At 37.4% G+C, this 26,226-nt stretch overlaps 1 protein-coding gene across 5 annotated transcripts in view; it reads right to left on the bottom strand.

Annotated features, from left to right (window-relative positions):
- Positions 1–26,226, bottom strand: part of Noc2 (Nucleolar complex protein 2) — a 219,037-nt gene that overhangs the window by 43,394 nt on the left and 149,417 nt on the right. For 4 of the 5 annotated variants that reach the window (XM_067152694.2, XM_068229010.1, XM_067152695.2 and 1 more), the window contains exons 8-10: positions 22,516–22,704; positions 7,872–7,991; positions 7,555–7,686 (exon numbers count right to left, since the gene is read on the bottom strand). In XM_067152694.2, the coding sequence (XP_067008795.2) occupies positions 7,555–7,686; positions 7,872–7,991; positions 22,516–22,704 (441 nt within the window). The remainder of the gene's footprint in view (positions 1–7,554; positions 7,687–7,871; positions 7,992–22,515; positions 22,705–26,226) is intronic. The other variant, XM_068229011.1, reaches the window with a different exon arrangement.

Raw genomic sequence — 26,226 nt, 5'->3', positions numbered from 1 at the left:
TAAATTATTTTATATGTAGGCTGACTGCGGAAAAACGATTGTGCTTTATAGCATTGACATGTTCTGCATATCTGATTTTAAAACTGCATCCTGTTTGACCTAGGTAAGTGCTATTGCAGTCTTGGCAAGAAAACCTATATACACCTGATTTAAAAAAGGACTACATATATTTATTCATGTACAGTTATGCAGGATCTCGGTGCTTCTGTTGTTAGTATAAAAGGCTATTTTAACCTTGCGTTTTTTTTTCAAAGTTAGTTACGTAAATTTCTTTATTAAATGTAAATGTTGAAAATGTGGCAGTACTAGTATTGTCTTTTATTAAGGTGGTTTTTGGGTGGTATTTGAATTTATTGATTATTCTTTCAATAAAGGTTTCATTATATCCATTAAATTTTGCTATACAACGAATGGTGTTAATTTTTTTATTGAAGTTTTTCCTGGACATCGGAATCCTGAATGCTCAATCTACCAAGCTATTATATGTAGCCGCTTTATGTCTTTGAGGATCTAGTGAGTCATTTCTTATAGTAGAGGCCGTTTGAGTGGGCTTTCAATAAATACTATATGTAAATGAAGAGGGGTGCCTATTGACTGTTAGGTCTAGAAAGTTGATGGAGTTATTTATCTCTGATTCTAAGGATTCTAATGTTATTAAGATTTTTGAGGATGGATGGCGCGCATATAGAGCGTTCATCTAGGATTATAAATGTGTCATCCACAAACCTAGCCCAGAATTGGTCATTGGCAAATTTGATGTTATTGTCGATGCCGGTGTGCTCTAAGAAATCAAGATAGATCTCTGCTAAAATTCCTGAGGCTGGTGAACCCATTACCAAACCATCTTGTTTGTAAATAATCTTATCAAATGTGAAATAATTATTGTTAATTAGTAATTTTAAGATAGTCGTGAAGTCTTGAACTTCAAGTTTACTTACTTGATTGTCGGCTAGTAAGTTTTTTCGATGATCGGGAATAATGAGTTGGTTTTTATACTGGGATACATGTTGACTATATCAAAGGAGTGCATTGAATGATATGGTTGAAGTTTGAAACTGTCTAGTTTGTTTACGAATTCTACAGTGTTCCTGATGGATTTATTTGATGAGAATTTATAATATTTATTAAGAAATTGTTGGATAAATTGAGATAATTTATATAAATTATATATAATTTTATATCATTTTTGCCTGGTTGGCTGCTTCATTTAAATCTAAGAATTTAATTTTTTGTCCGTATTGAGCTGAGAACGTAAGATAGGTAACTTAAAGGGTCCACCTTTTCAATACAAATAAATGTTACAAGTTTATTTACAACATATTTTTACTTGGAACTAGTTTCGACGCTGTTTAGCGTCATCTTCAGTAAAAATGTGAGAAATAGGCATAGGCGTATACTTGCAGACATGTACATTACACAAAATGTTACATCAATGTGATTAAATAAGAGTAAAAGAGACATAAAATAGTGAATTACAAAGTCAGAAATTGTCAGGCGACAAAATGGTCCATGAAGGGTGAATTAAAACTGTATAAACATGAGTTAGGACTAAAAAGCCCAAACATCTAAAAATCATATAAACCACAACAAAATCACGCGGAAGTTCGAGATGAATTTGGCATTGGAGATTCAAATTTTTCAGACACACTTCTATTAAATGTTACCTGCCGTGAGTGTAGTACAAAACATAAGTTAGGATTCAACAAACTCAATCGTCTCAAAAATGCAAATAACATTTTTTTTTAAATTTGGGTTGAGATGAACTTGGCAGTTAGGGATTCAAATTCGTAGTTACTTATTCACTAAGCGTCAATTCAAAACCAGCCGCGAAGGGTGAAATAAAGTTGTACAAGTACGAGTTTGGACTTGATAAATGCTATCTTTCGAAATACATGTAACACGTTTGACTGTAAGTTCGAGAAGAACTTGGCACTTAAAGATTTGTGTTTAATTATTCATTGAATGTCACTGGTGCGAGTGTAGTTCAAATACGAGTTAGGACTTAACAGAATCAATCTTCTCAAAATTGCACATGACATTTGAACCTTTGGTTTGAGATGAACTTGGCAGTTGCAGGTTCAAATTTGTAGATATTCATTAAATGTCACTACAAAACAGTCCATGAAGGGTGAAATAAAATTATAACAAACACTAGTTAGGATTCAATAAACACTAATTTCTAAATACATGCAACCTCAGACTACAGGGGTAACACCAAACAAGGCACAAACACAGTTAAAAGGGGGAGGTAAGAGTACAATACACAATATAAGAAAACACTACACACTCGGAAAAACAGTAGCTAGCATTACGCGGATCTCCAACAAAACAAGTACGTAACTATCAGTAGGGCCAACTAGTGAACAACAAACCGGGAAGATGAAAAGGCTGGGAACCTACCAAAGGCATGGACATGGCTTAGATAGCGGGTTCCGAAATAAATCACCGTGATCCTTAGATTTTAAAAATATTATTTACAAGATAATTTTACAAATACATTCCAAGTTATGAGCTATAAGTTCAGTGATGTACATAGCTTATTTCATAGCAGTGTAAATTCAAATCTCAAATCAACTGTACATCTATTTACCAATGTAGTTGTACAATGCAATATACAGTGATGTGAAGAGTTTCTCCAAAATCTAGCGTACCTAAAGTGATACAGAACTACCAGAGGCAAACCCCAAGGGAAATAATATTAAACCACATTCTACATACGTTAGTGAAACAAGAAATGGGAATGCCTCGGAAACGAACAGGTAAGCCTAGCTGAAAAACTAAGGTGTCATAAGTAACTAATTTGGTGAATCTAGGCGAGGTTAGGGCAGACTCCTGTATGAAGAGCAAATCGGAACATTACCGAAATTTTAGCAGGAATGGAATTCAAGAGTGCTTACCCGAGGAGAGGGGCATCCCGGAAGCCGGGGGACGTCAACCAGATAGGCTTCTCGCAGACCGATAAACCGAGACCGACAGAATTCAGGATACAGAATTAATTCGAACACTGCCTCGCTCACTATATATAGGAATTACTGGCCTTGGAGGCAGCCAATCAGCGCGCACGAGTTCCCTATCGCCACCTAGACTCACCAATCACAACCTTACTTTCGATCGCGAACTTTGACCAACATTCTAGAACACGCATGATCGCGAAAGTCGTATTTTTTCCAGAATAGACAGACCACATTTTCTAGAACACATACCAACAAAGTAACACACCCTGTACAAAAGTTATGTAACTTTCTGGATCTTTCCAGGAACTATAGACAGAATTCTACTATTTACAAATGCCTATGTTGCAACATTATACAGTACAGGTTAGGTCAATAAAAATAAAACATCATATCATATTTTACAAACAAAGTCTAAAAAAAAATACATTCCACTCGCATTACATAGTTCACTTGTAACATACATATAAAAAAATATTCAAATTTTGCGTACGTTCAATATGAACTTGGCAGTTAAAGAATCAAAATTTGTAGACACTTTTTCATTAAATGTCACATAGGCCGAGTGTAGTATAAACATGAGTTAGGCCTCAACATACACAAACTTTAACAAATGCATATAACATACCAAAATCCAAGTACAAGATGAACTTGGCAGTTAAAAATTCACATTTGTAGTGATTTTTCATTAAATGTCACTTGTTGAGGGTGTAGTAAACATATTCATTCGACAAGAATTATGTAAAATGTTCTTCTGAGAGCTTAGAAGTTGACTGTGCTGTTATCTGTGGTCTACTGTTGCAACGTAACATGTAGGGTGGAGACAGTTTCTATGATGTTCGCAGTTCATTGAACTGAACACCATTCGTTCTATAGCAAAATTTAATGGATATAATGAAACCTTTACTGAAAGAATAATCAATAAATTCAAATACCACCCAAAAACCACCTTAATAAAAGACAATACTAGCACTGCCACGTTTTCAACATTTACATTTAATAAAGAAATTTACGTAACTAACTTTGAAAAAAAAACAAAAAAAAACGCAAGGTTAAAATAGCCTTTCGTATTAACAACAGAAGCACCGAGATCCTGCATAACTGTACATGAATAAATAAATGTAGTTCTTTTTTAAATCAGGTGTATATAGGTTTTCTTGCCAAGACTGCAATAGCACTTACCTAGGTCAAACAGGACGCAGTTTTAAAATCAGATATGCAGAACATGTCAATGCTATAAAGCACAATCGTTTTTCCGCAGTCAGCCTACATATAAAATAATTTAAGCACAACTTTATTGAAATAGATCAAGATCTTGAGGTATTAGAAGTTCTAAACAAAGGTTCTTTACTAGACGTCACTGAAAACTGCTATATTCATTTAGATCAATATTTCAATCCAAACCTAAACTTAAATGATATCTCCGAGAAACCAAAGATCCTGTTCGACTTTCTCATTGAATTTTTCAAAAATATTAATATTCCGAATAACAGATCTGTCTTTCACATTATGCATAATACTTTGTCACGCCATGCATTTTCACCGCATCACCCTCCCTAATTCCCCCTCCTTCCACTCCTCACACTTCCGCTACCACTCCTCCTCCTTCCCTCTCCCCTCGCACCCCAACAAAACGGCTGTTCCCCCGACCTAAACTATCCACAGTGCTCAGTTCCACTTCATCTCGCGCCATAGCTTTACCGCCTCAGGTCCCTCAATTAACTGTGAACATCATAGAAACTGTCTCCACCCTACACGTTACGTTGCAACAATAGACCACAGATAATAGCACAGTCAACTTCTAAGCTCTCAGAAGAAAGTTTTACATAATTCGAAGTTTGTATTCTTGTCACATGAATATGTTTACTACACCCTCAACAAGTGACATTTAATGAAAAATCACTACATTTGTGATTTTGGTACTTGGATTTTGGTATGTTATATGCATTTGTAAAAGTTTGTGTATGTTGAGGCCTAACTTATGTTTATACTACGCTCGGCCTATGTGACATTTAATGAAAAAGTGTCTACAAATTTTGATTCTTTAACTGCCAAGTTCATATTGAAATTATGCAAAATTTGAATTTTTTAAATATGTATTTAGAAATTAGTGTTTATTGAATCTTAGCTCGTGTTTGTTATAATTTTATTTCACCCTTCATGGACTGTTTTGTAGTGACATTTAATGAATATCTACAAATTTGAACCTTCAACTGCCAAGTTCATCTCAAACCAAAGGTTCAAATGTCATGTGCAATTTTGAGAAGATTGATTCTGTTAAGTCCTAACTCGTATTTGAACTACACTCGCACCAGTGACATTCAATGAATAAGTGAACACAAATCTTCAAGTGCCAAGTTCTTCTCGAACTTACAGTCAAATGTGTTACATGTATTTCAAAAGATTGCGTTTATCAAGTCCAAACTCGTACTTGTACAACTTTATTTCACCCTTCGCGGCTGGTTTTGAATTGACGCTTAGTGAATAAGTGACTACAAATTTGAATCCCTAATTGCCAAGTTCATCTCAACCCAAAATTTTAAAAAAATGTTATTTGCATTTTTGAGACGATTGTGTTTGTTGAATCCGAACTTGTGTTTTGTACTACACTCACGGCAGGCAACATTCAATAGAAGTGTGTCTGAAAAATTTGAATCTCCAATGCCAAATTCATCTCGAACTTCCACGTGATTTTGTTGTGGTTTATATGATTTTTAGATGTTTGGGTTTCTGAGTCCTAACTCATGTTTATACAGTTTTAATTCACCCTTCATGGACCATTTTGTCGCCTGACAATTTCTGACTTTGTAATTCACTATTTTATGACTCTTTTACTCTTATTTAATCACATTGATGTAACATTTTGTGTAATGTACATGTCTGCAAGTATATGCCTATGCCTATTTCTCACATTTTGATTGAAGATGACGCTAAACAGCGTCGAAACTAGTTCCAAGTAAAAAATATGTTGTAAATAAACTTGTAACATTTATTTGTATTGAAAAGGTGGACCCTTTAAGTTACCTATCTTATGAATTTTCAACTACCGATCTCAATAGCTGCAGTCGCTTAAGTGCGGCCAGTATCCAGTAATAACAATAGGTTAATTTATTAATTTGACCACCTAATCAATACAATAAGTCTTATCTTTGTTCATTTATATTGACATGTTAACTAAAATGGAACATGTTTCGCCTTGTATATAGGCATCATCAGCCATTGCCTTAACCTTGAAATAAAATCGAGCACCTGATTTACATATGAATGAAATGAAATAAAACTAATTTTTAAAGAAGCCTTGGAGAGACTAGAACTAAAATTAACATATAGTAAAAGACTTGTACAATGTTGGAATTTAAAGATATTGCAATGAGTAAGGAGTTTACAATTGGTGAAAGTATTTACAGTATTGACATTAGAAGGCTTCTATTATAATTGAAATGAACAAAGCGACAGTCTGTTATAAACAAGTGGTAAGATGTTGACCGACCAGCGGTTACAATTAGACAATGACGAAAATGACAATCAAAATCGTATTTATTCAAAAAATAATGTTGAATAAAATAATGTCGAAGGATGGTCAAGTGACCTGTAATTATTTGTTTTCATGAGATGAAAGTCGAAAGTCAATGGCGTATGGTGAAGTTGTGGTTCACTTTGATTTAATTACAGGTCATTGTCTAATTGTAACCGCTGGTCGGTCAACATACTTGTTTATAACAGACTGTCGCTTTGTTCATTTCAATTATAATAGAAGCCTTCTAATGTCAATACTGTAAATACTTTCACCAATTGTAAACTCCTTACTCATTGCAATATCTTTAAATTCCAACATTGTACAAGTCTTTTACTATATGTTAATTTTAGTTCTAGTCTCTCCAAGGCTTCTTTAAAAATTAGTTTTATTTCATTTCATTCATATGTAAATCAGGTGCTCGATTTTATTTCAAGGTTAAGGCAATGGCTGATGATGCCTATATACATGGCGAAACATGTTCCATTTTAGTTAACATGTCAATATAAATGAACAAAGACAAGACTTATTGTATTGATTAGGTGGTCAAATTAATAAATTAACTTATTGTTATTATTCTAATCAAATATCATCAATACGGATCAAAAATGATATTTATCACATATAACAGTATCCAGTATTCGGAAGATAGTGGGTTCGAACCCCACTGTCGGCAGCCCTGAAGATGGTTTTCCGTGGTTTCCCATTTTCCCACCAGGCAAATGCTGGGTCTGTACCTTAATTAAGGCCACGGCCGCTTCCTTCCCACTCCTAGCCACTTCCTGTCCCATCGCCGCAATAAGACCTATCTGTGTCGGTGCGACGTAAAGCAGCTTGAAAAAAAAAAAATTCCAACTTCTTTGAAAACATTTAAGAAGAGGCTAGATAGGGAATCTGTCACCTGGGTAACAGCCATAAATGCAGATCACTGATGACTGATGAAAGATCTGCTTCTGCGGGTGGAAAATTGTTTTGTGATGCTCCAGTGGAATTCCCTCTCTAAAAAGGAATATTTTGAGAACTGTGCACGGATAATCTGCAAAACTGGATAATCAAGAGTTTGCTGTAAATACAATTATGAATTCTTACCTCTAAGAGAAAAGGGAGCAGAGGTATGAACGTTCCCGTGCTCTTGGACAGCTGAATCAAAATCTGAATACAATGAAACCTCAGAGGAAAATACTGAGCAGTTGGAATTAACTTTATAGTTCCAATCACAACCTGAAACATACAAGGTAAAAGAACAGAACATGTCATGTAACTACTTTAACTTCCACTTTAGAAAATGGCACTTGAAAAGACTAGCAGTCTCATTTATGACTCTGACAGTCTGGTACGGGTGGTGACGCAACAGCACGCCTTGCTCTGGGGCTACTGTTGGCTGAACATATCAATCTAGAACCTACCTGCACAACAGGGTAAATCAACGGTTCCAACTGAGGTTTATTGGCCGTAGCTCCAAGGACATCAGACCACAAGTGCAAAGATTGAACAAACTGCCAATTGTACACAGACTGAAGTGTTTCCTGAAAAGAAGAAAAATAATACAAATATATTGTATAATGTCAGAAGATTCAACAGATTGTTTTATTTCTTTTAGCTGGTTCTACATACACTTTGCCTTTTGGACAGCCTCTAAATCGATCAAGTGTTCCTGTGTAATATGTATATTATTATTATTATTATTATTATTCTGCTTTTACAGCCGCATTGAGCCACTTCAGTTAATCATTTTCTTTCCGCTTTTCATTCCTTCTGATCTTTTCTGTCGTTCCTCATCTCATCTCCTTTTCACTGCACGTTGTTAGTCTATTTTTGGTTTAAAGAGGATGTATAATTATATTAACTTCCACGAGAGGAGTACCTGGGCAACAAGGATATCCAGATAGCAGAAAACTTGTATTGGGACAAACTGCTGCACAGCCTTGTCCAGATCCAGCAAGGAGGCATTCTTTTGCTTCTGTTATTCAATCTCTACACAGTCAATATCTCTAACTAGGGAGTTAAAATAGAGTAGAGTCTGCTACAGCGAGAACCACGTTATAATGAAAGTTCTTTTTCTGCGCCTTGAAAATTCCTGCATTAAACTGTGCAGTATCCTTCAGTTACTACTACTACTACTACTACTACTACTACTACTACTACTACTACTACTACTAATGCTATTTGCTTTACGTCCCACTAACTACTTTTTAAGGTCTTCAGAGACGCCGAGGTGCCGGAATTTAGTCCCGCAGGAGTTCTTTAACGTGCCAGTAAATCTACCGACACGGGGCTGTCGTATTTGAGCACCTTCAAATACCACCGGACTGAGCCAGGATCAAACCTGCCAAGTTGGGGTTAGAAGGCCAGCGCCTTAACCATCTGAGCCACTCAGCCCGGCTCCTTCAGTTACATCGAGAACCGTATCACTGATGCATCCGTTATTACGAGTGATTAAGCGCGCCCTATTTTTTCTGTTATCTATATTTACGCACTCAAGCGATTATAATAAATGCGATCGATCATCTTTGGTATTGTTTACTTGGTATGTGCACTAGCGAGCTCTCTCGTCAACATTCGAAGGCGATGTCGGAGTTCATCACTAATACCCATCGATTGCTGTTCTGTAAAGAACATTAGAGGTTATTTTATATTTTCTCGCAGGGTTATAAAGTTACTCACGTCCGTAGCAGTCCTTAAGCTACACGTGTCCACCCCCCACGATGGTTCAAAATGAGTAACAGCGTGGCACTGGTATCTCAACGACGAAACCCAACTGCCTTTTTTCATGGCCAAATCAACCTATCAAATGAAAAAAGATTAAAAGAAAACACTAAAAATTCTCCAATGGAATGCAGGAGACCTCTTGAACCCAAAGATGACTGAACTCAACAGGACACTAATCGATATGAACAAAAACATATTAAAGCGAACAAAGCTAATATTACTGAAGAAAACATCAAAAATTACCAAACCAAAGGATACAAAACATAGGCCTATACAAAAGCAGACAAATTGCAAGTGGAATTGCTGTAACAATCAAAAATGACCTCACAGCAAACTTCCAAATAGTCAAAGAGATGACACAGTAAGACTAGCAAAATAGTAGAGATGATAACAACACCAAAATACAAATTTATGAATTATACAGCCCTCCAAACAACAATAATCTCAATCTTGATATACTCCAACCACATAAAAACTCTACCATAGTAGGAGACTTTAATGGAGCATCCCAGTATTGGGGATACAATTACGAAAATTCAGTAGTTAGAATCGTCGAAAACTATTTTGAGTACCAACAGCTTCAGTATTGCGTTTCTCGTCTCTACTCGATGACATAGTGTAATTTTTGCTCATCTTTTTTTTCCTTGAGCATTTTCAACAATTTCTCTTGCTTTGTCCCTCTTGTTTTTTGTTCAGTTAGTTTGGCATTTCAAAAGTTTTCCTTTCTTTGCACTTTCCCTAAACTTGGATGCAGCTTGGCATGGAAAGTCTATCAGTTATGTCTTGCCAAAAACCTTCATGCACTACACAGGAAACTTGACCAACCTAGATTTAGCTATTGCATCAGCCAACATTGCGGATCATTGCAAATGAGATGTAATCTGCGACCCTGAATGCAGATACCGAATGTCAGTTATCAGCATGAAACTGGAGATGAAGGGAAGGAAACCTAAAGGAAAGATTCTGTGGAATTTTAAGAAAGCCAAGTGGAACAAATATCAAGAAAGAAGAATGCAAGACATTAAAGTGAACAAAGCTAATATTACTGAAGAAAACATCAAAAATTACCAAACCAAAGGATACAAAACATAGGCCTATACAAAAGCAGACAAATTGCAAGTGGAAATGCTGCATCCAAGTTTAGGGAAAGTGCAAAGAAAGGAAAACTTTTGAAATGCCAAACTAACTGAACAAAAAACAAGAGGGACAAAACAAGAGAAATTGTTGAAAATGCTCAAGGAAAAAGAAGATGAGCAAAAATTACACTATGTCATCGAGTGGAGACGAGAAACGCAATACTGAAAAGAAAAATCAGTGAAGCCAATAAAACAACATGGGATAAGTTTATTAACATAACAGACTACAGAAAAGACGGACCCAAAGCTCACACAAACTACCAAGTTCATTAAACAGAAAAATACAGCCACACTATTAAAATAAATGGCAATGTTATAAGAAGAAAATTTCCAACAAGTGTAATACATTCTACCTAAACCAATATAAAATAAATAAGAAGTTGAAAAATAAAGAACAGAAACTAAAAAGAGAAACAGAAAGCACATTTGGGAGTGCACATCTAGAAGAGGTGTTTACATGGGAATTCTCCAAGGAAGAAATGGATGAAGCAATTCGTAACATACAAAACAAAAAACAACCTGGAGATGACAATATCTTCCCAGAATTCATAAAAAATATTGGTCCCAATGTATGCAAAACACTCCTAAAAATTTACAATGTCTTTTGGCTCAATGATTTATCCCTACCAACAGACTGGACTATAGGCACTATCATCCCAATTCGAAGGTCTGGGAAAGATGAAAACGAAATGGAGTCATACCAACCCATAACCCTCACTTCAATACTTGCCAAAATATGTGGAAAAATGGTATCAGCACACCTAAATTGGTATTTGGAGAAACAAAAATACCTTGCTGAAGAACAAGCAGGATTCAGAACAAACATGTCACCCTAAAATGCAGTAACAAAACTTGTCCACAAGGCTTTAACGACCAGAAGAGTACAGACTTTAAAGGAGCTTAAGATATTGTTTGGAGATCAAACTCATCAGCAAGTTAAAAAACTATGAAGTAAGAAAGAACATGCTGAATTAGGTTGAAAGATTCCTAAACAAGAGATGGATAAAAACAGAATCATGTTACAAACAGTCTAATATAGGTTTATCAAAAGGAGCAACATTTAGTATCACACGTTTCAATATTTGTATCAATGACCTACCAAACAAATTTTAAAAAGTCAATGGTATTAAGGTTAGCATGTTCGCTGATGACGTCGTCATCTGGACGTCAGCCAGTAACAAAAGCAACGAGCAGAAAGAAAGGCTAGAACAAACCTTGAATGCAGCCTTCGAGGAACTTACCTCATGGACGACCAAGAACAATATGATTGTCAGCAAGACAAAAACTGTATATCAGTTCTTCACGCTTAAACATGCAAATACTCTGTTCAAACTCAAACTGGAAGACAATCATCCAGAAAAGAGCAACAGCACTAAATATCTAGGTGTGACACTGGACAAAAAATTAAATTGGAAAAACCAAGTAAGGAAAACATCTGAAAAAGTGAATAAACGGATTAACCTGATGAGGCTAGCAGGCGCTAAATGAGGATGTACACAAGACACACTCAACATCACCTATAACACATATGTAAAACCTATACAGTAGAAGTTCGCTATGGCGAGTACGGCATATAACGAGAACTCCGCTATAACAACAATATTTTGCTGTCCCTTCAAAATTCCTATATTAAACTGAGTGTTAACCTTCGGTTATAGCGAGAGCCCTATCACTAACGCATCCGTTATTACGTACGAGTGATTAAGTGCGCGCGATTTTTTTCGTTACCGGTATTTATGCACCCCAGCAATTTTGTTCCATGCGATCGATTACCTTTGGTATCATTTCCTCGCTATTTCCACTAGCGAGTTCTCTCGTTGACATTTGAATAGTTACTTGTAATATTACTCGACAACTCAAAAGACCTGCACCAGGCCTCTCCAGAGGCCACACACTATTGTTGTTGTTGTTATGAGATTTACATGATGAAAACTGTCCAAATAGATTACCCGTATTTTATGATTTTGGCTTTCCCCCTTTTTTATGGGACCCGCATTTACTGTTTTCCCGCATCCATAGTCATTTTCCCCCTCCTTCTTGAAAAACGATGCATCAAGATGTTTCTGCACCTGGTTGAACCTTGTCTACAGGTCAGGGAGCTAGACTTCGAAAGGGAAATCCAAGAATCGACTACAGGTGTTTGAGGTGTGGATCCAACACAAAATGCTGCACATATCTTTCGTTGATCTAATATCACACAAGGAAGTTCTTTGTTAGGGAACAAAGAGTACAAAAAAGAACTGATTAAAACAAATGCCACATAATTCCCAGTTCCAGCCACATATTGATACAATCCCCTAAAATACATTTAAAAATGGAACACTGAGGGAAGGAGCATGTCGGCTGGTGGGTTTACTCTAGGATTTGTAATAAATACAGTAAAATCCATCCCGCCTGGTGACCATGATTGTTAAGGCATTGAAGTCTAAAAGATCTGACAATGTGGTTAGTCGGTTCGAGTCCCATTCACCACCAGAATGTTGACCGGCATGGTAGGGTGGTATACAATTTCTAATCACTAGATGCATGCCAAAAGCCTGGATTAAATTCCAAACCTCTCCGCAGTGCTCATATGGACTGAGGACATACGATGCTGTTGATGGTGATTTGTCCATCAGATGAGGACATTAAGCCTTGAGCAGACCCCTTGGTGCTATTCGACAGGAGTAGGCTACGTGCTGGCACCGGGTTTCATCCTCTACCTTTCTACTATCATACATCTCATCATTCATTTCATCTCATTAACTCCACTGATGAGGCTGACGTCAGGAAGGCATCCGGTCCAAGAAACCCGCCACGACAGATACATCTCACCTTATACCTGACCTCATAGAGAAAAGAGACAGGCGTTGGACAAACAAACAAACAAACAAACAAACAAACAAACAAACAAACAAACAAACAAACAAACAAACAAACAAACAAACAAACAAACAAACAAACAAACAAACAAACAAACAAACAATTTAATTTAGTTAGTGCATGTAACGTCAGTATCATGCTATACTTATTCCTGTGAATCCCCCTCCCCACCAAATGTTTCTGGATACATTTTTCCAAAATCACTTACTAATGAAACTTTGTAAAGATTTCAGAAACGAAACAAAAATGCAGAAAATATAATTCATCATTCATCGCTTTTACAAGATTAGTAGCAGTGAAACCTCATGACTAGAGCCCGGATTTCCATGCACTATCAAATCTCAAAATATGCATGCATTTGTGCACTATGAAATGACGGAACATGCGCAATTCAGTTCCACGTTGTTATATTTGCATTTTCTTTTGAAACACTGTACAACAACTAATTTATCCGTCGTTTAAGAAAATAACTTAGAAATTCCTTTCCCTAAATCCATTTAGACACGAGGTGTCTTCCTAGACTTTTAACAGGTGGCATGACAGCAACACTTCACAGCACAGTCCAACACTAAATTACAATTTGAAGCGTGTTAGTGTGCTGCTTTTCAACTTCCTTCTTTTCTCAATTATTTTGACCTCAGATGTTTGATCAGTGGGAGTTTGGGGTAGGAAATTCCAGGAAAACAAAACAGGATTCAGTGCAAAACCAAGGTTTGTAAGCTGCTCTTTCAGTAACGCGGCGTCACAGAAGTGTGATTCAAGTTTTCATTTCTTCGTCTAACATAGACGAAAAAAAAGAAATAGCCGTCATTTAGTAGCGCAAAATTTAGGGTTCAGTGTTTACTGGGACACTTTATTTCGAAGGATTAGAGCGTTCAACGCGGGGATCTTCCTGCTTATGTCAATGTTTACTCAAGCAACAGATAAGAAAGTACTTGGTTAACGGGATTATAGGACCTCTATGCATCTAACTCTGGTTGTCAAGTAGCATGCCAGGAATAAATTTTCTTTCTCTCTCAATGATACACAAATAAGGTGGACGTACGGCCTCGAATTCTGCAAAGCAATGTTCAAAAAAGGCACTGTTTTCAAGTTAACATAATATGTGTCAAAGTATAAATGTCCAATAATTCGCTATTAAATCAAAAATTTTCAAAATATGCAATATGCATGAATTTTCTCCCAAAAAGGCCAAAACATGCAAACATGCATGGAAAAAGTACGGTTATTTGGAATTGCTTCGTCATAAAACGAATATTTGCAAAGTTTCAGAAGTGTAAGCAGCTTATGTAGGAACATACATTTGTATGGAAATCCGGGCCCTACTCATGAGCACGTTCCTCAATAAGATGTTTTCTCACCTAGCATGTCGTAAATTCAAAGTTCCGATTCACGATTTTTTGCTATTACCCAGGAGTAAAATGACACTTTTTCCATTCCTGGAATTATTCTTTGTCATCTGTTATAAATGGATTAGAACCCTTGCCATTGTAGGCAGGTCGGGGAAAAGTCGAGCAATAACAAGAAAGGCCCTGTAAGCTTCAGGAAAGTTCAATTTTGCTTGCTGCTTAGCCCATGAGCATCTTTGTGCTTGTATTTTGCACTATTCCAACAAGAAGTAGAAATATATTCTATGTTGAGTGGTACAGTCTTTCTCTCCTGTTGTTCCCTCAATTCTGAGGAGGCTACTGGTCAGTTGTCTCCATCTTCAGTGGTCTTCAGCCAGACGTGTTCAACCCAGTTATACTCTTGATAATGTTCGACTATCGAGTGCAAACTTCTCCACGATCCCTCTTGCTGGGAACATTTCCAAGAATGATTAGTCATTCCCATGTCGCAAAGTGTGTCCATAGAACTGTAAAACTCTTTGTTTACATATTAATGATAATCTGATTCTGAGGTTGAGCTGGTTTATAATGGAATAACTGGTGTGAAATGCTGTTTGTGTAACATTCCCCAGAATCACTTTCTTCAGGTGTGTAGCATGAAGAGCCCACGTCTCAGTCACATACAGGAAAACTAAAAATATCAGGCTGGATTCTACCCTAATTTTCAGCGAGCGATGGGACAAATTTGTCATTACATTTTTGGCCATAGTTATTCTCTTGATCTCAGGAGCACTAAACCACGGTATAGATGTTATCTAATTCCTTGGAGATGTCTGTGGTTGCTAATTTATCGGCTCTATCAACAATCATTATTTTGGTCTTGTTCACATTAATTTCTAGTCTCATTTGAGCACTGACATGTTTGACACGGGAAATGAGCTTCTCCATCACTAGCAATGAGTGCGGTATCGTGTGCATGACAAAGGTTGGAAATTTTCTTACCACCAACAGGAAATCTGCCATCCCTTTCCACATGTGAGTGGTACAGTGAAGGGTTGCGTGATAGCCTATGTGTAGATATGGAAATAAAGTTGTGAAATTGCTTACCAATGAAGACAAAATTAAAATCCTTCAGAAAGAGGACAAGCATTACAAACACTCTGAACCAATGCTGGCTACTCCGGAAGTGTTGTTTCATTCCACACGGCAGTAGAGTGGCAGTGACCAACTGGCTGACAAGTAACAGTTCAACATTTGTCTTAGAAAGAGACTTGCACCTTGTGATTCATATCACTATTGGGCAGTTTTTAATTGGATATTCAATACAATACTGTAATACGTGTAACCGTACGTATGTACGATCCCCGAGTTTTTAGGTTAGGAAATTTTCGTATATAGTTTGTAAGGTTAAAATCCTGTAATTTTGTTTATTTACCATGTAAAAACGTAATATTATAAGAAGAATGTATAGTTAGGGAATATTGCATATGTTCATCATTATATTTTGTATAAATTTCCGTTTGGGTAAGAGTCTGTAAATATGGCCTAGCCGTAAGGATTGTGCAACCGGAAAAACTGCGACTATATCGGGAAGGACGGTTGAAGTCAGTTGGATGTGTTGCAACAAGTGGCTTGGAAACACGGGGTACGGCAAGTTGTATCGGTTGAAGAATTGGAGTGAATCAATGTGGACATACATGAGTGGACGGTCTATGTCACATCATATACTCGATAGCCAATGCGAGGGCTTTGTTTTGAGCGAGGTTTGGGTTGACAGAGTGACGCGGGAAGAAGTGCCAGTGTGAGCGTTGCTACCACTAAACTTTTCAGGACGCTATAACCACGTGTAGCAAGGATATATAAGTGGGTACGCGTGTGCGGCGAGTCATTCTGATTCTGATTCTGATTCTCATTCTGTTTCTGACTCTGATGCTGATACTGTGTGTTTCTCATTTGTACTGGTCTGCGGGAGCGACGTATTTGCGCAGTTTGCTATACGATCTGCTATTATTCGTGAGTATCTGTTACGGAGTGAACATGATATAATCACAACGACTTACCGGCTTTGCAGTGGACTTTCTGTAAAAGAAAGTGTTTGTTTGGAACTTGTCACCCGAGTATGCAGCTTCAGTTGGTGGAGAATTTTGCTGTTTGATTGCCTCCGGACATGTAACGCTTTATGTCCAGCCAGCCATTGGAAAGAATTCAAGACGTCGACGAAGAAGTGTAAATAAGGTTAGGGATGCTCGTCTTAAAGAAGGTTGCATCCATATGTAGAGAAATAGTCGTCGTACTTTTCTCTACCAGATTAGGATTCACGGTAACAGTGGAGTGCGAAGGGGCTCTTACCTGGAGGTATGTTAAAAGTATAATGATGTTCTATATTTTTTATTAGTGATTTTAATGATGTGTAATTTGCCTTTGTAGACGGCAAACGAGTAAATCTCGTGAAGAGATGATTTTGTTGGGTAGTATTGTGTATATTAGCTCTATGTAAACGGCCAGCACTAAGTGGGTTGCATTAGTGTTGATTTTGTTGGTGTTTGTCACATATTAGTTCTTATTCGATGTTCTATTTTTATTGGTGATTTTAATGATGTGTAATTTGCCTTTGTAGACGGCAAACGAGTAAATCTCGTGAAGAGATGAATTTGTTGGGTAGTATTGTGTATATTAGCTCTATGTAAACAGCAAGCACTAAGTGGATTGCATAAGTGTTTATTTTGTTGGTGTTTGTCACATATTAGTTCTTATTCGATGTTCTATTTTTATTGGTGATTTTAATGATGTGTAATTTGCCTTTGTAGACGGCAAACGAGTAAATCTCGTGAAGAGATGAATTTGTTGGGTAGTATTGTGTATATTAGCTCTATGTAAACAGCAAGCACTAAGTGGATTGCATAAGTGTTTATTCTGTTGGTGTTTATCACATATTAGTTCTTATTCTGGGAGTAAAGTCATAGAATCAAACTTAAAGTGAGTCTTTTGTCAGTGGAGTAAGGGTGAACCTGGCATGTTACCCAAATTTAATTTCAGGGGTTATATAGCAACAGGTAAGGTTATAAAGCAAGTCTGGAGCCTCGTCAGCCTGATGACCGTCGCCTTGGGAGAGGGAGTGGCTCGTTGCTCTACATAATTAAATATTCCTGCAATTGTTTTGCAGGTGGCGCCCATTATCCTTGTTATTTACACTTAGTTGAGTCAACGTTTATCTGTTCAGTATTTCAATAGCTTGCAGTAGTTGCAATTGGCGCCGCCAACGTGAGGCAGAATGATATCCAGACTTGCTATATGACCTTGGTAGGCACAATTGGTCCAGTGTTTTAGTGAGCTTGTGTTAGGAGTTATGTATCAGTGTTGTCATGTTTTGAGTTCTATGTTTTATCAGTGGAATATGAATAATAGTAAGAGTAGTAGTGTAATGAATTTGAGAAGGAGAAAAGTGCATAAAGGCAGTATGTCATTTAATGATGAGGAGAGCAGTTGTGGCACAAGCACACAAAGTTTGATGAAAGTAGTTTTCAGAGTGATAATATGTCTATGGAAAAAGTGTATGGAATTGTAATGGGGGGTGAAGGGGAAGGTAGTGATCAAAATCAAAGTAGCATGGGGGGTAATAATGAGTTTATGAAGTTAGTATTGGAGCAGTTGGCCAAATTGATTGATCAAGGGAATAATTTAAGTAGCCAAATTAGTAATCAGGGGAAGGAATTAAGTGATAAAATTAGTAATGTAGGGGAGGAGGTAAGTAATTTAATTGATAAGCATTGCACGGCAGCTAATGATTGGGGTAGTAGTGTGGAGAAAGGAATTGATAATGTAGGGAGGGAAGGTGATGATTTGAGGGATTTTGGGGGTAAGGGGTGTGAAGAAAAGGAGGAGGATTTGTTGGAGGACCTACTATGTGCTAAAATTGATGGTGATAACACTGTGGTAATTGATGCTCTTTGGGAAGTTGCAGAAATTGAAAAGGAAGTTAGTTGTAAAGGTGATGAAGATTATTTTGTGGAGGAGGAGTCTTTGAGGAAGACATATCATGTTGTAGAGGATGGTGTAATTGAGGAGATTAATGTTACGTCGATAATGGGTCTGAGTAGCGATGATTTTGAGATTAATGAAACTTCCGTTAAGAGGGTCAAGAGCAACAGTGTTGATGGCATGAATGATGTGTGAGTGGGAACAGCGATGAAAGATATGGAAGTGGGAGAATTTAGTAGTAATGGTCGGGATCTCGAGTTCAGTGATAGTAGTGATTTCAGGAAGAGAGAGAGTGTGAGTGAAGGAAAGTGTGAGAAGGGTTGGGTGAATGAGATTGAGGTGACTGAGGCTGGTATGTCCGATAAGGATGAGTGGAGGAAAACTGTCGATGCTGTGGGTGAAATTCTTTGTGAAGTGGAGGTTAGGTCACATTTTGTGCATAATGAGAATCATAGGAGTGGTTGTGAATATTATGGGGATTCAGGGTTTGAAGATTTTATGAGGAGTAATTGTGTTGGAAAGCTTTTTGGTATTTGGAGAAAGTTCAAAGAAATTGAGAGTGACAATGTGTATGAGAGAACAGGAGGTCGATTCAAACGTATGTTGAGTGGAATATCTGATGCTGAAGATCGTACGAATGATTTCATTGAAGTGTGGAAGAGTATTGATGAAAGAGGTGCGATTGTGGTGTGTTTTCAGAACAGGAGGGATGTTTTGATTGTGAAATGTATATGTGTTCCGAATGTAAGTCTGTGTAAGTTGTGTGTGAAAGAATGGGAAGAGAGTTTTTGTGTGAGATTGGCAACCAGGGTAGATCTACCCTCAGCAGAAGTGGTATCTTCAAAGGTGATTGATTTAGCGAGGCAGAATTTAAGGAAGGCAGCTGATAGGAGAATGATGCAGCAGGGGAGGCATCATGGAGATAGTTTTGAAGTAGGGGAGGAGGTGTTACTAAAGGTTCCACACATTTCATCTGCAGACAACAAAGAAATTCATAAGTTTTTTCAATTGTATCAGGGACCTTACATAGTAGGTAAGAAAGTTGGCAAGTGTGCTTATCACCTGTTGAATAACAAAGGTGACATGATTGGTACACACAATATTCACAATCTTAAGAGGTATGTAAGGTGAAGTATTGTAAGTTCAGATGTTTTGTGTATGTTAAGAAGAATATGTGAATTTTCTTTGAATCCTGAGTGACTTTGACAGGCTGTGTAGGCTGCTGTACTGAAAAGACTGTGATTTGCTCAGATGTATTGTATATAATCTTCACAAATCAAGGGGAGGTATTGTAACCGTACGTATGTACGATCCCCGAGTTTTTAGGTTAGGAAATTTTCGTAAATAGTTTGTAAGGTTAAAATCCTGTAATTTTGTTTATTTACCATGTAAAAACGTAATATTATAAGAAGAATGTATAGTTAGGGAATATTGCATATGTTCATCATTATATTTTGTATAAATTTCCGTTTGGGTAAGAGTCTGTAAATATGGCCTAGCCGTAAGGATTGTGCAACCGGAAAAACTGCGACTATATCGGGAAGGACGGTTGAAGTCAGTTGGATGTGTTGCAACAAGTGGCTTGGAAACACGGGGTACGGCAAGTTGTATCGGTTGAAGAATTGGAGTGAATCAATGTGGACATACATGAGTGGACGGTCTATGTCACATCATATACTCGATAGCCAATGCGAGGGCTTTGTTTTGAGCGAGGTTTGGGTTGACAGAGTGACGCGGGAAGAAGTGCCAGTGTGAGCGTTGCTACCACTAAACTTTTCAGGACGCTATAACCACGTGTAGCAAGGATATATAAGTGGGTACGCGTGTGCGGCGAGTCATTCTGATTCTGATTCTGATTCTCATTCTGTTTCTGACTCTGATGCTGATACTGTGTGTTTCTCATTTGTACTGGTCTGCGGGAGCGACGTATTTGCGCAGTTTGCTATACGATCTGCTATTATTCGTGAGTATCTGTTACGGAGTGAACATGATATAATCACAACGACTTACCGGCTTTGCAGTGGACTTTCTGTAAAAGAAAGTGTTTGTTTGGAACTTGTCACCCGAGTATGCAGCTTCAGTTGGTGGAGAATTTTGCTGTTTGATTGCCTCCGGACATGTAACGCTTTATGTCCAGCCAGCCATTGGAAAGAATTCAAGACGTCGACGAAGAAGTGTAAATAAGGTTAGGGATGCTCGTCTTAAAGAAGGTTGCATCCATATGTAGAGAAATAGTCGTCGTACTTTTCTCTACCAGATTAGGATTCACGGTAACAGCGGAGTGCGAAGGGGCTCTTACCTGGAGGTATGTTAAAAGTATAATGATGTTCTATATTTTTTATTAGTGATTTTAATGATGTGTAATTTGCCTTTGTAGACGGCAAATGAGTAAATCTCGTGAAGAGATGATTTTGTTGGGTAGTATTGTGTATATTAGCTCTATGTAAACGGCCAGCACTAAGTGGGTTGCATTAGTGTTGATTTTGTTGGTGTTTGTCACATATTAGTTCTTATTCGATGTTCTATTTTTATTGGTGATTTTAATGATGTGTAATTTGCCTTTGTAGACGGCAAACGAGTAAATCTCGTGAAGAGATGAATTTGTTGGGTAGTATTGTGTATATTAGCTCTATGTAAACAGCAAGCACTAAGTGGATTGCATAAGTGTTTATTTTGTTGGTGTTTGTCACATATTAGTTCTTATTCGATGTTCTATTTTTATTGGTGATTTTAATGATGTGTAATTTGCCTTTGTAGACGGCAAACGAGTAAATCTCGTGAAGAGATGAATTTGTTGGGTAGTATTGTGTATATTAGCTCTATGTAAACAGCAAGCACTAAGTGGATTGCATAAGTGTTTATTCTGTTGGTGTTTATCACATATTAGTTCTTATTCTGGGAGTAAAGTCATAGAATCAAACTTAAAGTGAGTCTTTTGTCAGTGGAGTAAGGGTGAACCTGGCATGTTACCCAAATTTAATTTCAGGGGTTATATAGCAACAGGTAAGGTTATAAAGCAAGTCTGGAGCCTCGTCAGCCTGATGACCGTCGCCTTGGGAGAGGGAGTGGCTCGTTGCTCTACATAATTAAATATTCCTGCAATTGTTTTGCAGGTGGCGCCCATTATCCTTGTTATTTACACTTAGTTGAGTCAACGTTTATCTGTTCAGTATTTCAATAGCTTGCAGTAGTTGCATACGTTCTCTTCTTGAGATTTTACTGTAAGTGAATTTACTTGCTACCTACTCCAGGATTGATCACGCCTTAAATACACGTCTCCCTCATTGTCTAACAAAATCATTGTTAAGTTACTTGAAGTTTTGTGCACGGAGAAAATTGGAACAAAGAACAATAGCTATCCAAGAAATTTGACACTTCAAATTGTTGCATATATGACAATTTGAAAAAGGAAGGGTAAGGGATAATGCAACAGCCAACATCTTGTGGCACAGAAGATGCAATAATGATGAAAACAGTTGATAAACTAAGGGAAAGAAACAGACGACGAATCAACTCATACAAAGAAACGCAGGAACATTGACAGCATGACAGGTTACCTGGCATCTCGATGGAATATTGCCAGGTAGTAGAGGCAGAAGAAGGTTATCAGTAAACCTAACACTTCCGGATATAAAAACCAAGAGGACTCTTGTTCGGAGGAATTATTGGTAAACTTTGTACACCTCGACCTGTGTTTTCATCTTTCACTAAAAAAGAACATTTATTCAACACTTTGCCAATAAACTTGCGTACTTCTATTACTTTAGGGAGTCAAACAAGCAATGTCCAGGGCAATTCATAGCAAATGTTATCAAAAGCATAGCAGTGATTAAGTACACCTCTGTCCAAGAATTGATCCTTCCTTGTATGTACTCAACAGGCCGATATTGTGAACTTAAAAACTAATGAAAGCTTGTTTCCTATATATACAGCTCGTTCTAGTTTTGGATTCTCTCCCCTAATTTCCAACATTTACTTAATCATCAGCAGCAAATAATCAAATAAATGAACAGATGCATCAAATAGACAAAACATACCTTTTTCTGCAATGTGATTGCATTTCTAAGATGGATAGCCAATTGTCGGATATACAAGAACATAAGTTGATATGACACATTCATGTCCAAAGTGAACATTTCCGTCAATGATCGTCGCATAAAATTTATGGCAGGAAGAGTGCTTGGTGCCACGAATTTGCTATTGCTGACATATGCCAAGTACATTAGCTGAAAAAAATAAAAAGAGGTAATACAACTTAAAGTGATACACAGATCCAAATATAAGAGAAGTAATTATGTATAAAAGAAAATGCAGAACTGAAATTCTATGACACAGGCAGAATCAGGAAGAATTCATGAAAATTAAATGAGATATCTAAGCCCAGACTTATTCTAAACAAAATTAAGCAATATTACACTTGAATAATCAGTACATACTACTCTAACCCCTTCAATTGGTATTACACAGAGCTTTATAGTGGAACTGATTTCTGGGAAGGGGAATGAATCTCACTTGCACTGATTTGATCATGTTATGCAAAGATGTAAAGCTGTATCATAAGGAAAATTATAGGTAAAACCAGGAAATGTGACCTGGTACGAGTTCTTAATCAACACAGGTGACACAGAACTGTAAACTCTGGACAATGTGTTCTAGGAGAGCCAAAAATGGGAAATGGCAAGTATAAAAAAGCTAGCAGCAGAACCTCGATGCATCCTTCCCGGAACTGTCGTCTTCCCGTATTCATCATTCAATTTATTTGGTCCCAAAAATGTTCCATATAAACCAATGTTAAATTTCTCTGTATCTATCGTTCCTCAAACTATCATTTTAACACATCGATCGTCAAAAAATATTGTCCTCGGCCACAATTTTCCTGCATGGATCGATCGTACATAAGAAAAATACACGCAAAAGTTTTTTGAATTTAAAGAGACAGCTCAATACTCCAACATATAATAGCGGCAACCTGTTCTGTGAGAATGTACAAGCGATTTAGAGTTGCTAGTCTTGAACAAGGATCTTGTAGGCTGGAGTGCTGTGCACAGGTTATTCACGTGCAACCTCACTATGAGCCTCCTGGTAAAAACACTTCTTCTCGACTCATTAACCGGCCCCTAGAAGTATTTTTAATTTACAAGAATTAAAACGGAGGCACTGTAAAATTTAAATCTGCCAGCATTTTCTGTGTTGCTATTGGCTAGCTAGGGCTGCCTCCTTCATTGAAAATGAGAAAATCACGCAATTTAAAATAGTCATGGTGTGTGCCGGGTACATTTTAATTGATCCCAGGGTTATTAATAGCGTCGTACCTTATTAATAGCTAGAGGCCTGTTGACCACTTTGTTGTCCCCTGCCCAATTCTTATGTTACAAGCCAGACCTGACCGAGCCAGACCAATAATCTTTTCACTAGCCTGGTATTGAAACTAAGCCTCAGTTAAACCACTGTAATATCGTCCGAGAGGTACCATGTTGATTTTCTAACCTCTGTGACATCGTCCGAGCCTCGCCGTGTGAGATCTCTAACCTACTGTTCACAAAGGGTTTACAGAATCTTTACCAAATTATAGGTTATTGCCATAATATCAACGTTCCTTAGTTAATTCCGAAGGTTCGGGGGCTGTGTGTGTGCGCCGACTTATGCATTAGGATCCATCTTAGGTATGGCCCCATTTTCATAAGCACATAGATCGCCTATCAAGTGCCAACTCGAAAGACCTGCACCCAGCTTCAGAGGTCACATACTATTATTATTGTTGTTGTTGTTATCATATTATTTGAATCTTATTATTATACTAGCTGACCCGACAGACGTCGTTCTGTCAAAAATAAATGACAATGGAACGAACTCAAATTCAGTCTGTACTACACGCAAAAATCAGAATAATGCAAATTACTACATTATCAACATCGAATGAGTTAATTTTCTACTGCTACCAAAAGTTAGTAACAAACTACTGGAAAAACGTGTTTTCATTACCTGCAATATTAATATCTTGATTGTGAATAAGGAAATGCTGAAATAGGTCACAGCATATCACTACCCAGAAATAACACTGATTGACTGTAACGTAGATAGGAACTGTTCAGCAGGTCTTCAAATCCCTCCCAGAGCCATAATTATCCCCCGTTGCAAATAAAGTAATTTTATAAGTTGATGGCGCGAAGATAATGTGGCAATACTTACTCCTATTTCTTCGCAGGAAATAACTATCATAGAAAACACTGATTCCAATCAACACTATGAAGATACACGATACTTTTTGTTTGATTACCTGGCGCGTAAACAAACAAATTGATGGTTTTCCAACAAGGGAACAGACAACATACAATTGACCATGCGAAAAACATGGGTTTTCAAGATTAATGCCACAATCAATCAATGACTGCCCCTGGGATTTATGTATGGTCATAGCAAAAGCGAGCTGCACTGGAAACTGCAGTCGTTTAAATTCAAATGGTATGTCAGTCGGAAGCATAGGGATGCGTGGTATCAAAACGTCTTCTCCTTTATACTTCCCCGTTAGAATGGTTGCTTCGATCACGTTGTTCAGTAATGTTTTCACCGCTAGCCGTGTGCCATTACAAAGATGCGGTTGGTTGATATTTTCGCAACATTATGACCACTGATCAGACCTTTAATTGAAGAATGTGAGAAGGCAATACTGGTAAATCCAGCAAATTCAAAAATTCGGATGGATAGTTCTGATTACAATTTTGTGATTACGCCTATCAGATGGCATGAGATCCAGGGCAGTTCTGAACAATGTAAGCAACTGATTGTGTTGATGAAAAGAAAGTTTGTAATTGTTCTACAATAGACCTCTTCACTGAACTTTTATGAACACAACGCAGATCAATTTACTGTATTGAATTGCCCATGAAATAAATTTGCAGAAATTTGTAGTCGCCATCTTACACCGACAACTGTGAACCTGCTCTGTGATATATTTGGCCTTGTATCTGTAAATTAAGAAGGACAGGTTTATTATTTTAGTCACAAAAACTATAAAATGAAGTACACAAAGCAATAAGTCTGCTTGTTATATGTTACCTTGAAAGTTGGCATGAAATTGTCCCGCAGTACATTTATTGCCCCAAATGACGTCATTTGAAAGCAGTTGTTATAGTTTTGGATATTTGTAAGGAAATGTATGGAATCTGTTCCTCTTCCTGAAAGCAATGCGTGGAATCAATTGCACTAATTTCACTTTGCCATTTGCGCAACACAATCCAGGGACTTCATTTTTGTATTTCAATGCCTTACGATATTGGCAAATTGAGTTCATAGATCCAATAGCAACGCACTGATAGGCACTGTAGTCAATTGAAACATCGTAACTGAAAGCAGCTTGATTCAAACTTGCAAGATTATTAGCTGAACGACGCGCTGCATGGGTTCATGATATCCGAATCCTTTCAGTTTCATTTCGCTCTTCACGTTGTTGTGCAGTTCGATTAGACTGAAAATTAGCTTGGCTTGTGTCCGCCCACGTCTTATAGGCGGCATGAGTCTTGAAATGAGTATACTGTGTATGGAAGCACACACAAAATAAATTAATCAACCAAAGAAATCAATGAACTTGTTTGTTGAGAACCTAAGATTTAAAAACAATCAGGGTAGACAAAGGTCTCCAACTATAACAAAACACGACACTGCATGGGACTGTCTGGAGAGCGTGGGAGATCCGTACCGTCAGTCGAGACAGCAAGACAGCCAGCCAGCCAGCCAGCCAGCCAGCCAGC

This window comes from Anabrus simplex, chromosome 8 (assembly GCF_040414725.1).
Source record: "Anabrus simplex isolate iqAnaSimp1 chromosome 8, ASM4041472v1, whole genome shotgun sequence".
Classification (NCBI taxonomy): Eukaryota; Metazoa; Arthropoda; class Insecta; order Orthoptera; family Tettigoniidae; genus Anabrus; species Anabrus simplex.
This window is presented reverse-complemented; position numbering and strand designations above follow the sequence as displayed.